The sequence below is a fragment of the Archocentrus centrarchus genome, unplaced genomic scaffold, assembly GCF_007364275.1.
Source record: "Archocentrus centrarchus isolate MPI-CPG fArcCen1 unplaced genomic scaffold, fArcCen1 scaffold_37_ctg1, whole genome shotgun sequence".
In the NCBI taxonomy this organism is placed as follows: Eukaryota; Metazoa; Chordata; class Actinopteri; order Cichliformes; family Cichlidae; genus Archocentrus; species Archocentrus centrarchus.
In genome coordinates, this window is record NW_022060264.1 from 1,573,195 (window position 1) to 1,590,591 (window position 17,397).

General features: G+C 42.2%; 1 protein-coding gene across 1 annotated transcript in view; it reads right to left on the bottom strand.

The window, feature by feature from the left end:
• Nucleotides 1-17,397, bottom strand: part of LOC115776733 (SH3 and multiple ankyrin repeat domains protein 3-like) — an 85,051-nt gene that overhangs the window by 52,236 nt on the left and 15,418 nt on the right. Inside the window, exons 3-4 of the mRNA XM_030724493.1 lie at nucleotides 11,354-11,425; nucleotides 7,239-7,347 (exon numbers count right to left, since the gene is read on the bottom strand). Coding sequence (XP_030580353.1) covers nucleotides 7,239-7,347; nucleotides 11,354-11,425 — 181 coding nt within the window. The remainder of the gene's footprint in view (nucleotides 1-7,238; nucleotides 7,348-11,353; nucleotides 11,426-17,397) is intronic.

Here is a 17,397-nt window from a genome sequence, read left to right on the forward strand (position 1 = left end):
TAGGAAAGTCAGAGGTTGGTTACAGGATGCAATTCCCACACTGCAGGACTGTTTTGAGACAACACAGTGGGACATCTTAAGTAAGTGGCCACAAATGACAGGGGACTTGACCTGGAGAAACACACTGAATCAGTAATCAGCTACATTGATAAATGTATTGACAATGTGACAACGGTCAAAACCTACAAGTGTCACAACAAAGGCAAACCCTGGATGTGTGCTGAAGTGTGTGCACTGCTGACAGCCAGAAACACAGCATTTATGTCAGGAGATGCAGCAGCATACAGACTGGCTAGAAGGAACCTGTCACGTGGGATTAGGGAGGCAAAGAGGTGGTATGGACAGAGACTTTACAGCCACTTCACTAACAGAGGGAACACCCGGCGGCTGTGGTAAGGCTTCCACTCTCTGACTGAGCCTCGCCCACACAGATATGCCTCAACAACCCCACCCTGCCTGATGAACTCAAACATTTCTTTGCTTGGTTTGAGGCAAGCAACACCACCCAGGCATGAAGGCTTCTACTTCAACTGACAATTAGATCTACTGAAGAAGATCCTTGCTAGTGTTAACCCATGGAAAACTGCAGGGTCTGACAACATCCTTAGCTATATTGTGCTGAGCAACTAAAAGATGTCCTCACAAACATTTTCATACCTCTCTCAGCCAGGCAGTGGTACTCACATGCCTCAAAAGAGCTACCATCATCCCTGTGCCAAAGAAGCACAACCTGACTGATCTAAATGACTACCACCCCATGGCACTCACACATTTCTGATGAAGTGCTTTGAGTGGCTAGTCATGCAGCACATAAAATCCTACTAACCTGGACACCCTACAGTTTGCCTACAAGGTAAACTGTTCCACTGAGGATGCCATCTCCACCAAACTCCACCTCATCCTGTCCCACCTGGAGGATAAAGACACCTACACGAGAGTCCTCTTCTTTGACTTCAATTTGGCATTTAATGCTATAATTCCACAGCAACTGATGGAGAAGCTGAGGTTGCTGGACATGAACACTGGCATCTGCAACTGGGACGTCAGCTTTCTGACACAGACAGAACATCCAGCTCCATCATGGTAAACACAGGGTCCTTTCAGGGACTGCACTGCTGCCCACACCTCCAACCATAATCATTAAATATGCAGACATGTCTGTGGTGGGCCTCACTAAAAACAAAGATGGGGCTGCATAGAGAATGGAGGTGGCACAGCTGATATTGTGGTCCCATAACTTATTCCTTAACATAGAAAAAACAAAGGAGATGGTGATGGATTTCAGAAAACCTGGCAGATAGGCCTACAGTCCTCTGACCATAAATGGGGCTGCTGTGGAGAGGGTCAGCAGTGTCATTTCTTGGCGTCCACCTGGCAGAGGACTTGATCTTCACCACCAATACAACATCCATCGTCAAGAAGGTCCAACAGCAGCTCCAGGAGACTCAGTAAGGCAGGTCTTCCCACCGGCCACTTGACAACTTTCTACAGGGGCATCATTAAGAGTAATATGACTCACAGCCTCACCTCCTGGTTTGGCAGGTGTAAGAACCATGAGAATCATCAGCTGTACACATTGGCAATGACGGCCAAGAGGATCATAGGTGCCCCACCTCCCCTCGCTAATGGACATCTACAGCGAGCACTGCATCCGTGACAGATTTCCTAAGAGACCCTTACCACCCACCTCACGGCCTTTTGCCCTGCTACTATCTGGGAGAAAGTTCAGGAGCATCAGCTGTAGATCCAGCAGACTTTTCAACAGCTTCTTTCCACAGGCTCTGAGAGCACTAAATAAACTGTAACCAGGGACCTTCTTCAAACATTTGCACAATTCTTGTTTTGCACAATCTTAATTGCACAGCACAGCATATGCAATTCAACACTTAGGCTCTCACTACTCAGTGTGAATGCTGCTGGCTGCTTGGCTTATTGCTGTTTTAAAATCTTAGTATCTTTATCTTAAATCTTGAATTTGTGTTCTAAAGTCAAAATGTGCATCAGTTTGTGCTTGGCTTGTTTTGTCATGATGAAAATCCAGAAATGACTTCCAGCTGCACTGTGCAATTTTAAAAGATCTGTTGGTATCTTTCATTTGGCTTACATTAGACTGACTTGGGACAAACAGCACTTCACTGTAGTAAAGTGGTGGATATACTAGTTTTGAATAGAGCTCTACCTAAATGCTAAAATGAGGTAAGTATACATTTCAGTGCAAGTTTCAGAGTTCAAAAAAGAAAAGGCCACATATTAAGTATGACTTTCAATGAAGGTTCTCTCATGTATACTTTCTGATGCAACATTTGGATGTGTGTGAACTTTCATATTGCCTGTGCCACCATTCCATAATTCATTTGGGATCTTACAAGCTTTCCTTTCAGCACTTTCAGTCACAGTTCGGGTTGTTACCTCATTTAAACTGATGTGAAGAAGCCTGATAAAAGCAGGTCAATTGTCTGTCAAAACCAATTAGAGTAGCAAAAGATAAACTTTGAGCTGATTAAAGCATCACTGAATATTTCTAAATTAGGTCATCAAAATAAGACACTTTAACAACAGCTCTGACCCCAAATCAAGCACTCATGCTCAGGCATTTCTAAATTGATAGAGAAATCTTATACAGAAAAAGGAGCAACTAAGATCTGTAGTTGTTTCCGTGTCAAAATCAGTGATTTGATTCCAATCAGGAGCAGTTCTTTCAGTTCCTTTTTGCACTATATTGTGGGACAAAAATGTCTATCTCCTGCAAACTTATGTAAGTTAATTTTTTTCATTCTTGTAAAAATGTCACATTTGAGCAATATTTTTGTTGCACAGTGTAATGAAACAGGATACGAGAGACAAGAAATTCATTCACTGTTTGTTGTGAGAGTCATGAGCACTTTTCAAGAGTAGGAAAGCCATTTTTCGCCTTATACAAAAATGAATGGCACCAAGTGGGCAACCGGCTGCTTCTGAAGAGATGAAAATGAGCCTTGATTTGTCCAACTGTGTTGATAGTACAGAAACAGGGAGCAAGAAGACGATGAGTGATTTTTTGCTTGTTTTATTGATCACATGGAGCTTTTGCTCATTGACTAAGTAGATGATAGACACTCAGTAATGGGAGTCCTGAACTCCAGAGATGCCTCTTCCGCTAAGCAGTGAGACATTCAGTTAAGGATAGCGTGCAATATCTCTCAAAGACCATTAAGATAATCTCAATTCTCTACCTAATAACATCTTCTGCTCTCTGCTCCACTTTTATTTGCCTCGGTAGGCCACATTTAATCTGGCCAATCTGTCCACTCAATATTGACTGTGTTACACGCTCCAGCACTACTAAATTACCCTTGACATATTCATTAAGTGGACATAAATAAATATAATTGTCACCCTTAACAATCAGATGAGTCAACAGTAGGCCCGTCGCGATAAACAATAAATCAGTTAATCGCATGATAACTTAAAATGAGGTTGACAGTTGTTATTTATCAGCTTTATTGTTTCTTCGTGTCTCTCTCTCTTTCTACTGAAGACACCGGATGGCAAAAGGCTTAACTCTGGTGCTCTCCACTGACCCCTCCCTTTCTCATTTCTTAGTGTAAGGGGTGGCGTGAACTATCGTGTCAGGTAGCCAGCTGCAGCATTAGAGCCCCGTGAGGAGTTAAACGCTATTTGATATATGGGGAGAAAACCCAAAATGAAACTGGTTTCAAAGTTGAACGCAACAGCGGCAGTAAGGGAGCACTTTGGATTTAAACTAAATGACCGAGGCGAACCGCTGAACCTTTGCGAGCCTGTATGTCGCATTTGTCATAAAACGGTAGCAACTAAGTGCAGCAATACAACAAACTCGCACCTGCACCTAAATCACAATCATCCAAAGTAGTTTTCCCAGCTGGGGAAAAAACTACAACCAGTGGGCCTTCTCCGTCTTCAAGTTCCCGACAGTCCACCATCACTAGAGCATTTAATTGACAGACAGCGTACAAAAAGGATAGTGCGAAATGGTGCGCGCTCACAGACAGCGTAGTTCGCTTAATCGTTAGAGATGCTGCCCTTTAATATTGTTGAAAAGCCAGCATTTTGTTAGTTTGCACTTTTTGTTTATAAAACTGTCAGTTTTGCCCATCTTCTCTATTTAAAACGAATGATTATTATTTTTTGAAGGGCAATTTAGTTTACAGACTTAATAATCCATACTGTTTTGGTTGAATGTTGTTTTTATTTCGAGGTTGGTTTTTTGTTGTGTTTAGTTTTTATTCAAGTGCATTTTTTGTTAACGGAGATTGAGAGTCCATTTTATTTTTGTTTTTAGTTTTGTTTATTTTGTGTTCCAGCGTTCTTTGGAAATCAAAGTTTTTTGATCTTTGAGAGGATGTACTAGCATTATTATGTCATTATCATTACTAGTTTAAAAGGGTCTCCAAACAATATTATTGTTTATCGCAATAATTTCTGAGACAATTAATTGGCCAACAAAATTTGTTATCGTGACAGGCCTAGTCAACAGCACTCAAACTAGTGATTAGCAGGTGATTGGAGTGAGGTTTTTTTTTTTTTTTTCTTCCATATTTTTGAAGAAAACAGAGTAGCTTGGTTTTTCTTCCTCACAGACTGTTCTTCAAAAGTCCTCACTCCTCATTACAGTGAGTACAGCTGAACCATGTGTGTTTGTCACGTGCCACAGTAATACATGTCCTCCAAAAACTCACATCTCAATGTATGAATGCCTCCTCTTCCTCCTTGGGTTTTTTTTTTTCTTTCTTTTTTTTTTTTTTTCTTTTTTTTAGTAAAAGCCTTGAGAGTGTCCTGTCAGTCTTATTGATTGTTGAATCTGTACTGAGCTGGAGAGTGGGCAATATTACAGTGAAAGGGTGGCGTGAAAAGTCTGTAGATTTTAAAAATAGATAAAGTTTTTACTGCCTTTAAAATGCAAGTATGAATTATTAACCATAGTCAGGGAATACATTTATGCTTGAACTAAGAGGGACCCCCCCCACACACACACACACACACACACACACACATCCCAGAATGTTTTTTCACAGTTTCTATTTCAGTTTCTATTGTGATGTGATGTGAGGTGATGAAATGCAGGGTTTCTGAGATACATGTTAGGTTGAGTTTGGTGTTTTATGTATCCATCCATCTTCTTCTGCTTTTCCAGCACTGTTTCCCCACAGCGAGAAGGTCTGGGTTCGAATCCACCTTGGCCCCGGCCTTTTTGTGTGGAGTTTGCATGTTCTCCCCGTGTTTGTGTTGGTTTTCTCTGGTTTCCTCCCACAGTCCAAAGACATGCAGTTAGTGGGCTTAGGTTAATTGGTAATTCTAAATTGCCCATAAGTGTGAATGGTTGTCTGTCTCTCTGTGTTAGTGCTGTGACAGGCCTGTACAGGGTGTGCCCTATGAGCTCCAGCCCCCTTGCAACCCTGAATAGGATAAGTGGAAGAAAATGGATGGTCTGTTACCATCTCCAGTTGAGGTAAATAAAGAGCTTGCTTTTTGAGTAAATATAGTCAATAAAGGAAATAATTATGTCAGTGTTAATGTTAGCATAATGTCAGATTCAGATGAAACCCTGAATGTTTTGTAAGGAGATCAAGTTAAATGTATCTTTACCATTCATATTTCACATTGTCCTTCATTTACTGATGACAGATATTCCCTTAACATGCCTTACCCAACTCCATGTATTTTTGTTTTCAGCATCAGCAGGCAAAATGTGTTTGGACAACCACAGAGAGCATGGGTATGCTCCCTGTTATATAACAGTGCAGATGCAAACATCACATCCCTCCCTTTCAACTCAAAATGTTTTGTGTGTATTCCTTTTTAGTCTTTTGAGGCTACTTTGAAAAATATGCCTATATCACTCCTGATAGATTTCTCTTCTGTTTAACACAGAGAACCACTGATGTTGAGTGGAAAACAAGCTCAGCAGCAAATTAAGTCAAGTGAACAACAGAGTGGTCTCCTCAGTCTGCTTCCAAGTGGACCTATGAGGACTCCTAACTTTCATCCTAGCCTAGTATAGCATGAAACATCTGCTCACTTTAGTTTTATGGAACATTTATGTATTGAGTACACATTGACATTAGGACACAGCTCATTACCCTCCAGTGTGGTTGTAAAAACACTGGCTAGGATAACTATTTGCTCAGGATGCAGCAGGAAGACTGAACCCACATGTTCCTCACAGGAATCCCTATGCACAACTCACATTTACACCTTGATCAATTGAAATCTTTCACTGCTGCACATAGGCAGTGTCCTCCACTCCAGTAGCTTTGTGAAGTGCTGCATGTGTGGTATTCAGTGGCTCTTTTTATATTTGGCACCAAGGCTAAACAGCTCTGTTATATCAGTTAAATTATGGAATACTTTCACAGGGCGCTCTAGTTTGTCTTAAAGGGTTATTTCAGAGTCTTTTCTCACTTTCTTTTTAGAGTTCAACAGAGGTGAATAGCTTCTTAATGTTGTAAAAATGATTAAAAAATATTTTAAAAAACTCAATTCTGTGTGACTTCTTAAACTTAAAACTTTCATTAACCTCCACTGGCCTCACAGAATTTCACAGGTACTGTTTCTCTTCGGAACTGATCATCGACATGTGCATCTAATTGTTGCTTCAGCTCTGAAAAGGACACCCTCTTGCCTCTCATTACTCACTGAGCTACAACCTCTGCGTGGTGCAGCCTGTGGTCATGATATTACTGGATGTACACCCCTTGGCATCGGTGTTAGCTTCTATGTAATCAAAGGCCCTCAAAAAAGCCCTCCCTACTGCTCTTCGCTGCGCCCCACTGATCGTCACTGCCCCCCCTGGGATGTGAGTGCCTGTGCGTCCTGGGGTGCGTAGCCGGATGTCTTGGCGTGGCTTTTGGCCTGCTTCCTTGTCGGCTGTGGCCTCTTCAGCATGGGGGCGGGCTCTGCTGGGTTTTGGGCGGTTCTCGGGTGTCTGGGGCCTTGGGGCTGTGTTCTCAGTTTGTGCTGGGGGGGCTGGCCTAACCATGGGGCTCCGGTTAGCTCAATAATGTTTTCATATGTACATGTATTGAAAACTGTCACAATCAGCAATAAAATTTAAGTGTGTGATTCATTTAAATATTCTCCACCTCACATTTTTAAAACTCCTACAAATACATATGTAGCCAAAATAACTGTTAAACCCAGGCTTGCACTGCTACAAACTGTTAGTAAATCCTGTCCCTAGTGTGCTTGAAGTGTTTGCTGTCTGCAGCATGTTGCCTTACCACCAGTGTCGCTATCATGATAGTTGGGATCAAAGCCTCTCTCCAACATCTTGGCCACTTTGTCCACTTGATCGTGCTGAACAAGGTCCATGAATTTCCTCAGATTGGCCTGCAAAACCAGAGAAGACAAAGAGCTATTGGAGTGAGACAAAAGAACAAATGGTAGTGGGTGTGAGAGGGAAAGGTTCAGAGCTGCAAAAAGACTGAAATAGAAGTTGAGATAAAGAATAACTAAGGATAAAAGTGGAAACACTTAGGAATACATTGTGAGACAGAGGGACACTTGCAGACAGAAATGAGGGACCTGAAAGCAGGGTACAAAGGAGGGGACATGACAGAATTGAGAGTGTGACGAGTGGAAAGAGTGGAATGGCTGCTCCTTCCTGTTCTGTTTGCTTTCTTTCCAGGCCGGTTGATAAAAATAGATAAGAGAGCAGCTCCCCAAAGGAGAAGAGTAAAATGGGGAATGAAGAATGAGATAGCAGAAGAAGAGAAGGACAATGGGTAGCAAAATAAGAACAGATTGGAAAGAAAGACATGAGAATAAATGATGATACATAACAGAATTTTTTTTTTTTTTTTTACCTCTGAACTAATCGATTAGAAAAATTCCAAAAGAATTTATTTACTGCTGGAATTAATCTATCACAATTCTATGTGTGGACTTGAGGAGTCCCTGTTTTAATTTCTGTTCAGTATGCCATATAATGACAAAATGAATGAAAAAATAAATACAAAAATCAAAAATGGATTTAATCCAGGCAGGCCATGAAGTCAAGTTAGGCTACACTGCTGGTGTATCAATTTCAGTCCACCTCACCTGATGGCTTGGCTGATACTGATCAGCCTAAAGTGACTGAGTCAAACCAAGCTGGTTTTATCACAGATGCAGAGAACTGCTGTTTAAATCTTAACTATGATGAGTCAGTCCCAGTTAAATACCTGGAAATGTCAAGAGTTCATGTGCATGGCCTGTGTTTTTATGCAATGTTTTATTTAATGTAGCTGATATGTCCCTTGTGCATGTGTGTGTGTGTGTGTGTGTGTGTGTGTGTGTGTGTGTGTGTGTGTGTGTGTGTGTGTGTGTGTGTCTCCAGGCCTGATGAATCAGAGTCTGGAGGATGGTACCCTATTCTTCTCTCTCCTTTTCTCCCTTTAGTGAAATAGTTTGGCAGACTGATGGTTGATTGGCTCTCTCAGTATAAGCTTGAGCCAACCACAGAGCAGCAGACTGCATGGTAAACAGGATTAGCTCCAAAAAGTTGGGTCAAGCCAACAAACAATTCCATATTAGAAATAGATGTCTGTCAAGCATATTTTCGATCCAGTGACTTTTGTAAACTTATTAGTGCATTAATCTCCATGCACCATATTTATTACTTCTGCCAAGAAGGTTATGTTTCTGGTACCATTGGCATGTATGCCATTCTTTCTGTAAACATGATAGCTTGAAAAGGTTAGAATGAATTCTGATAAAACCTTGTAGGGTTGTAGAGTGGGATCATGTTAACAATCCATTAAAATATGCCTCATATCAACCAAGGTCTACAAGGTCAACTTCATGATTTATTTGTCAGAAATTGAAAAAAAAAAAAATAAAACTTATAACTTAGAAACTATGATTCTTGTGTGTGAATGAATATAAAAAGTACTGTATAAAGATTTTAAATGTCATATCACAATTGACCTCTGTCCTCGCCTTCAAAATCAATAAATTGATCTGAAGGTCAAAGTGATAATAATGTTATATAGCGCTACTGTAGAAATTGCCTGAGTCAGACTCAAATGGCCCAAATGGAATTTGTAAAAAATCTGTCTTCTGTGTAAGTTGGATAAAATCAAATTCTTCAAAATATCAGACAGAGTTTGGGGTCTAATGTCAAATTTTGTGGCAATGGCTTTCTGCTTCATCCCTGGATTTGCTTCCGCAAATTTTATAATCTCATATTTTTGCTCATAAGTGCGAGTTTGTAGCTTACGTTTGACTCCTGCGCTTGCCATGATTGTCTCGAGTGAAATGAACTGATTCACCCAATGCAGCCAATCCAGACATCACGTGACTGTATAGACACTCAAGCAGTCTCCAGGCATTGTTAGTATATGTAGTTGTGCATGAATCAGCCGATGCATGGAGTTTGCGTAGATCGTAGATATTGGAATTGGGCTTGGCAGGAGCTGTGGAGGGTTTTAGTGCTAAACTAAATTGGAAATGTATTACAATGGGACCAGATTTTCCATCCGAGGTAGGTGAAAATCCCACTTGTATGATCCGATTTTGGTGATGATTTTTATTGGAATTAGGAAAAATTGGAACCCGCAGAAGCTATCCGACTAGAGGGAAAATCAGATTTGTACAACTTCGACTTTGGCAATTTCTACTGTATTTTAAACTATGTTTTTTGCTGCCATTTTTTTGTATTGACAACATATAGGCATATAGGGAATTTTATATAGGGATTCGAAATATCATATTACTCTGAACCTCTGACCTTTTCTTCAAAGTCAAATAAGGTCAAACTTTCATAAAATGTCTTTTGTCTTTAGAATTTTGCTTAAATTTTTACTGCCTTTATATTGGAAACATTTTTTTAAAATATACCGGTATATAGGGATTCTAAATATCACATTATAGTTTGTATGTCACATATTTATGTGACATATTTGAATGACCTCACTTGGGTTTCAGCAAGGCAAATAACAAAGGCCTGCACTTTGCACTTGTTTTTACTGCACTGCAAACTTCTTAAAGTATGTTCAAAAAGAACAAGGTATAAAAAATACAATACTATTCCCTTAAAAGTAAATATTGCCCAAAGAATGAGCTTGACGGAGGTTTGCACTCTTGGAGGGCTTCTTGTTAAACATGTGCTTCTTTACTTTTTCATTTCTCACTCGCTTTTGGTTCTTGTTGCCTCCCACCCATGTCCATCCTCTCGTCCCTGTATTCGAGATAGAATTAGAGCAGCTGTCAGACAGTTTCCCAGAGTGCTGGTAACAGAGTGCTGCCAGAGACACTTCTACTTTGGCTGCACTACAGGATTACAGTAGCTGTGGGACAGCAGCCCAGAGCTAGCCTTACACAGCCATGAAGAGGCTAAAAATCTTCAATTTACTGTATACATTTATTTAAATTCATGTGGGAGGAATAGAGATGGAGTGAGGGAGCAGCCTGCTGTTAGGCTGCTGGAAAAAAGAGACTTCATCTGAGCAGTATACAACCTTCCAGAGTTTCCTCGACTATCACAGAGGAACGGTAAAGCTGAATAAGTATTACTGACAGGTAAGCACTGTATCCCTCACTCTTTTCTTGTCACACAACTCAAGCTCCCAAGGACCACACCAAACAGATGCAAGCACTCTCCTAATCCAATTAAACAGTGAAGCTACTAAATAGGAAATGCAATCTGTGAGCATCCTTTCTTTTCTGATTTTTATTATTTTATTTTGGCGACATCTTTGGTGTGAAACAGCCATTACTGTGGTGTTTTCACGCTGCACTTCCCAGAGGCCAACCGACAGTCAGACTGAGGTGGGCGGGAGTGTGACATTTATTTTCTTGGGTGTCTTTGTCTGTTCAGCTACCAATGATAATTTGTTTCCTAGTTGGGAATGATTCTAGTGTCCATAGTGGGCCACTAACAAGAGTCTTTCAGCTGCCTGTCCCCAGTTTCTGAGAGCATTTATTGCTGTTTTAAACACCAAGTGTCAGTCAGGTCTTTCCAAAAGATGCTAAGCACTGTATCCTACCAGTTAGATATCCTCCTTCATATTTTTTACCTCTCTGGGATTTTTTATCCATTCAGTCCAACTGAATTGTGTGTAGAAGTTCATCAGTAGTTTATTATAAACAAAGGAAATGATGCTTGGTCTTTACCTGCATGTCAAAATCAAGTTGGAGTAAATGTAATGTGTCTAGGTGATGTGCCAATAATTGCTGTATGTGTATAACCAGTTTCTGCTTTCAGTCAGAGCTGTCTCGTGATAAATGACTTGCAGTCTCTGTCTGAGAGCCAGTATGCATGTTTTTAAAACCTTAAACATTATGTCAAAAAACTGACTTCTAATGATATTGTTATCTTCATAACATTGTGTCTACTTTGCAACAAAAACCTTACCTTTGTATGAAGTTTGGCAATCTGCTTCTCGTCAACATTGGGTTGTCTGTAGACTCTGCTCTTGTAGCGGAACTGTTGAGTGAAAAAAATGTAATTGTAAGTATCGCAGTTACTGTGCCCAGACCTCCCTCTCACCAGCTACCTCATCCAGCTGACAGAGGGACCCAGAGGTGTTCCCAGGCCAGCCAAGAGATATAATCTCTCCAGCTCCCGGTAGGATATGCCCAGAACACCTCACCCAAGAGGTAACCAGGAGGCATCCTAGTCAGAAGCCCGAACAACCTCAACTGGCTCCTTTCGATGTGGTGGAGCAGTGGGTCTACTCTGAGCCCCTCCCAAATGACTGCACTCTTTAGGGAGCCACCCTTTCTAGGAAGCCCATTTTTGCCGCTTGTATCTGCAATCTTATTCTTTCAGTCACTACCCAAAGCTCATGACCATGAGAAAGAGTAGGGACGTAGATTGACTGGTAAATTGACAGCTTTGCTTTCACACTCAGCTCCCTCTTTACCATGACAGACAGGTGCAGCGTCCACATCACTGCAGATGCAGACCCTGTCAATCTCCTGCTCCCTTCTCCGGTCACTTGTAAACAGGACCCTGACATACTTAGGTGCCGTTTACACGAAGCCGTTTTCACTGGAAACTGTGTCGATTTGATGCGTTTCAGCCTTTCATTTACACGATGGCGTTTCAGAAACGATCTGCGTTTACACGATGACATGTGAAACGATGAAAACGATGTAGTTCCCATGCCAGGCCACAAGTTGGCGTTGGTTTTCTCTTTGCAAAGTTTGTTTATGCAAGACGCGCATGCGTGGAGTAGGTAGTGCGGCAAATTGTTCATTACTTACAAAACAGCCAATGTGAGAGGTTTTGTGTGGACTGACGATGAGGTTGGATCGCTGGTGCACACAACGCTGAATTACAAATGGTAAAAACACAAGAAAAGCATAAGAAGCACTCGTGAATCCGCGAGTACTGTTTATCAATTTGTGCGTGCGCGAAAAACTGTGGCCGTCAAAACCACAGTGCGCATGTGCGAGTCGAGTGTTTTCAAATCACCCCGGGTTCAAGTGTTTACACGAGAACGCAAACCGGTGCGTTTCTGAAATGCTCTACTCTGGACCCCGTTTCCGAAACACATCGTTTTCACTCTGTTGTCGTGTAAACAGAAGGGCGAAACGCATCCAAACAACACCGTTGTCGTGTAAACGCAAGGCCGAAACACATCAAAGCGACGCCGTTTCAAAATGAAAACGGTCTCGTGTAAACAGCACCATAAGCTCCTTCAACTGAGGTCAGCAACTCATCCTTGAGCTGGAGTGGGCACTCCACCCTTTTCTGGCTGAGGACCATGGCCTCAGACTTAGAGGTGCTAATTCCCACGCAGCTGCTTTACACTTAGCTGTGAACCACTCCCGTGTGAGCTGGTGGCCACCACCTGATGAAGCCAACAGGACCGCATCACCCACAAAAGGCAGAAATGAGATTATGAGGCCACCAAGGTGGAAGCCTTCTGCCACATGGCTACACCTAGAAATTCTGTTCATAAAAATAATGAACAGAAGCTGAGACAAAGTGCAGCCCTAGTGGAGTCCAACACCCACAGGAAACGAGCCTGAGTTATTGCCAGCAATACAGGCGAAGCTTTTGCTGTGGTTGTACAGGGACTGAATGGCCCACAACAATGGGCCAGACACCCCCCCCCCCCCCACACACACACACACACACACACACACACACACACACACACACACACACACACCGAAGGGATGCACTTGAATGCCTTCTCCAAGTCCAAAAATGCATGTAGACTGGTGGGCAAATTCCCACGCACACTTGAATATCCTCCAGAGGATAAAGAGCTGATCCAGTGTTCCGTGACCAGGACAAAAACCGCATTGTTCTTCTTGCATCCGAGGTTTTACTAACGGACGAACCCTCCTTTCACGCAACCTGGCATAGACCTTCTAGTGGAGGCTGAGATAGTGTCATCACCCGATAGTTAGAGCACACCCTCTGATCCTCCTTCCTAAAGATGGGGGATATCACCCCAGTCTGCCAATTCAGTGGCACACAAATCCACACAATGTCACAGAGGCGTATCAACAAAGACAGCCCTACCACATCCAGAGTCTTCAAGAACTCAGGGTGAATCTTGTCCACCTCAGGGGCCCTGCCACCAAGGAGCTGTTTAACCATGTTTCCCAGATCCTCAGACTCTGCTTCTGCTACAGAAGGCATGTTAGTGGGATTAAGGAGATCCACAAAGTTCCACCACCCGACTATATCTTCAGTTGAAGTCAGCAGCACCCCACCCGTACTATATATCATGTGAGTAGAGCGCTGCTTTCCTCTCCTCAGTCACCTGACAGTTTGCCAGAATCTCTTCAAGGCTGTCCAAAAGTCTTTTTCCGTGGCCTCACCGAACTCCTCCCACACCTTAGTTTTTGCTTCGGCCACCGCCCGAGCCACGTTCCACTTGGTCTGCCAGTACCTGTCAGCTGCCTCTGGAGTCCCACAGGCTAAGCCTGATAGGACTCCTTCTTCAGCTTGATGGCTCACTTTACCTCCGGTGACCACCATGTGGTTCGAGGATTACGACCATGACAGGCACCAACCACCTTGCAGCCACAGCTCTGAGCAGCAGCCTCAACAGTGGAGGTGTGGAACATGGTCCATTTGGACTCAGTGTCCTCGGCCTCACTCAGAATGCTGACAAAGTTATGCCAGAGGTGGGAGATGTATCTGCGATGGTTTTTTATCGTAGTTTCATTTTAATGGAGAAAGACAGAATACAACCAAAAAAAAATACCCTGAAAAACACATTATATAAAAGCCATAAATTGATTTACATGTCACTGAGTGAAATACGTATTTGATCCCCAAGCAAAGAAGGACTGAGTACTTGGTCAACAATCTTTGTTGCCAAGCAAGACGTTTCTTGTAGTTGGTCACCTGGTTTGCATACATCTCAGGGGGGATTTTTGCCCGCTTCTCTTTACAGAAACTTGTCTGTTGCTTGGGAACTTGAACTTTCAACTCCCTCCATAGATTTTTGACAGGCTTTGGGTCTAGACTGGTTAGGCCACTCCATGACATAATGTGCTCCTTCTTTAGCCACTCCTTTGTTGCCTTGGCAGTATATTTTGGGTGATTGTCATACTGGAAGACCCATCCATAGTGCAGGTTCGGTGTTCTGGCTGAGGTTCTTGTTCAAGATTTTACAGTACAGTGGTACCTCGAGATACGAGTTTAATTCGTTCCAGAGCCGAGCTCGTAAGTAGAGCAGCTCGTATCTCGAACAAATTTTCCCCATTTAAAATAAAGGAAATAGGTTTAATCCGTTCCAGCCCTTTGACAAGTCCCCAAAATATCCCAAATTATGAAAAATACATGTTTTTAATTAAGAAAAAGACAATTATACACAGATGAAACATAAAAAAATAAATAAAAGAAAAACGTATAAAATACGGTACTGTAATCCTACCTTGGCGACAGATGAGCACGGCGACAGATGAGCACGGCAACGGAGAGCGGCTGAGGAGAGAGCGAGGGAGGGAGGGAGGGATCCTGGCACGGTATGAAGCGTAGATACGAGATACCACCAGTGTTGCCAAGTCCGCTTATTATAAGCATTTTTTTGGGATTGTTTTTGAAGGTGAAGTTGCTTATTTGGGCTTGCCTTTCTTTCCGAGTGAAACTCCTTGATTATGTCTCGGCGCCCCATAATCAGTGTTGCCAAGTCCGCTTATTACAAGCGACTTTGGGCTTGTTTTTTTCTAAAGTCGCTTGCAAATCTCGTGAGTCGCGGGTTGTGGTTTTTTTGGGCTTATTTTTGAATGTGGAGTTGCTTATGTGGGCTTGACTTTTCTTTCCGAGTGAAACTCCTTGAATATCTCTCGGCGCCCTATAATAAAGCAAAAGACGAGTGGTAGGTAGTTTGTCCCTTCCAAGCCCCGTTTCCTGTTTATCGCTCCTGCACAAGTTGACTGGGCGCACACCCAAAAAACACTCATAACAGCCCAGAGTGAGGAGGCAGCGCAAGAATGAGCTCCAGTAGGTGGGGAAAATATAGAAAAAAATATAATAAAGAGTGGGAGAAAGGCAGCGCACTTACAGAATGGATCCGAGCTCAGATGGGAGACAGTGGCGCTAAAAGTGGGTATGCACTCTATGCAATGCATGGGGCACCGCACAAGAGGGCTGTGCCAAAAGGATGCGACGAAATTATTTCTCTAGTCGCATTTTCTGTATTTAACAGCTGTGCGCATGAAATGATCAATAACAGAGGAACGGCGCTGATTAGGCACCCCCTGTACTCCTTCACCTCCCCTCCTCCCCCCCCCAAAAAAAAAATATTAATTGTGTCCGCATACAGCTCTGAAAGTAGCTTCGGTCCTAATGGGAGACGTACCAAAGGCATTCCCCAGATTCTGCAAGTGTGAAATATGTGCTCACCATGCTGATTTAGTTCAACATGCTAATACAGAGAAGCACACACACAAAAAAACTGTGCACCCCTCTCTTCTATGAGGCTAAGAACCATGGGTTTTACTGCTCCAAAGCACAATGAGACAAAACAAAGAAGTGAGCTATACTACTATAGAGCTATACTGTTTAAAAGTGGCCTCAGGTTTACGCAGTGTTGTGGGTTGCCAGTTGAGCATCTTTTGGGCTTGTTTTCATATAGCTGGTTGCTTGTTTCTGTTGCGAGATCTGGCAACACTGCCCATAATAAAGTAAAAGATGAGTGGTAGGTAGTTTGTCCCTTCCAATCCCCCGTTTCCTGTTTATCACTCCCGCACAAGTTGACCGGGTGCACACCCAAACAAACAAAACTGTGTCCGCATAAACCTCAGAAAGTAGCTGCGGTCCTGATGGGAGACGTATCAAAGGCACTCTGCAGATTTTGCAAGTGTGAAATATGTTCTCACCATGCTGATTTAATTCAACATGCTAATACTGAGAAGCACACACCCACAAAAAAAACAAAACTGTGCACACTTCTCTTCTATGAGGCTAAGAAACATGGATTTCACTGCTCCAAAACACAATGAGACAAAACAAAAAGTGAGCTATACTGCTATAGAGCTATACCGTTTAAAAGCGGCCTCAGTTTAACACAGTGTTGTGGGTTGCCAGTTGGGCTTTTTTGGGCTTGTTTTCATAGGATGGGATGCGAGAGTATGGGATTAAATTTGTCTCAATATTATTCAAACAAAAAAAAACTAATCTCAATCAAAAAAAAAATTGTGGTCAAAACTTTCAGAATTGTAATGAAATAATTTTTTGTAAAACTATTTTTTTTTATTCAAATTACAAAAGTTTTGTCTTAAAACTATTTTTTTATTTTTTTATTTAAATGACTAATTTTTTTCTCGTGAAAAAAAATTTATTTGCAAAACCTAAACTTTTATTTGCGCATGTCAGAAATCTTTGGTTACGATTCTCTAACTTTTGGTTTTGATGCTCCCTTTTTTTGGTTTTGTTTTTTGAACTCTCGGAACGTGAACATACTGGGGCGGGGCCTAAAGATGAACGATGTAACACGTGTCCCTATTGGTTAGCGCTGACTAAAGCGGCAGCCTCTGATCCCTCCCACCTGCCGAGCACTGCAGGGCTTGCTTTGTTTCAGTTACAGGACATCAACACTAGAAAAGAATGGAGGTAACACAGAGTCTGAATGGTAACTAATTTTCACAAATTTACACTGCTTAACAGCTACTACTAAAGTGTCCATCCTCTTTTCAAAGAAGAAAGTCTTGCACAACTTATGAGGACAGTCGATATTATCATGCTATCCTATTTGATTGAGATTAGTTTTTTTTGTTTGAATAATATTGAGACAAATTTAATCCCATACGAGAGGATTGTGGGACCGAGCGCCGACGTGCCAACTATCGGTGGTGTCCCAAAGCTCGGCTCGTATCTTGGAACTGAGCTCGTATCTAGAGCATTTTTTGCTCGAGCCGCGGCTCGTATCTCGAAAAACTCGTATGTGGAGCAGCTCGTATCTCGAGGTACCACTGTACATGGCA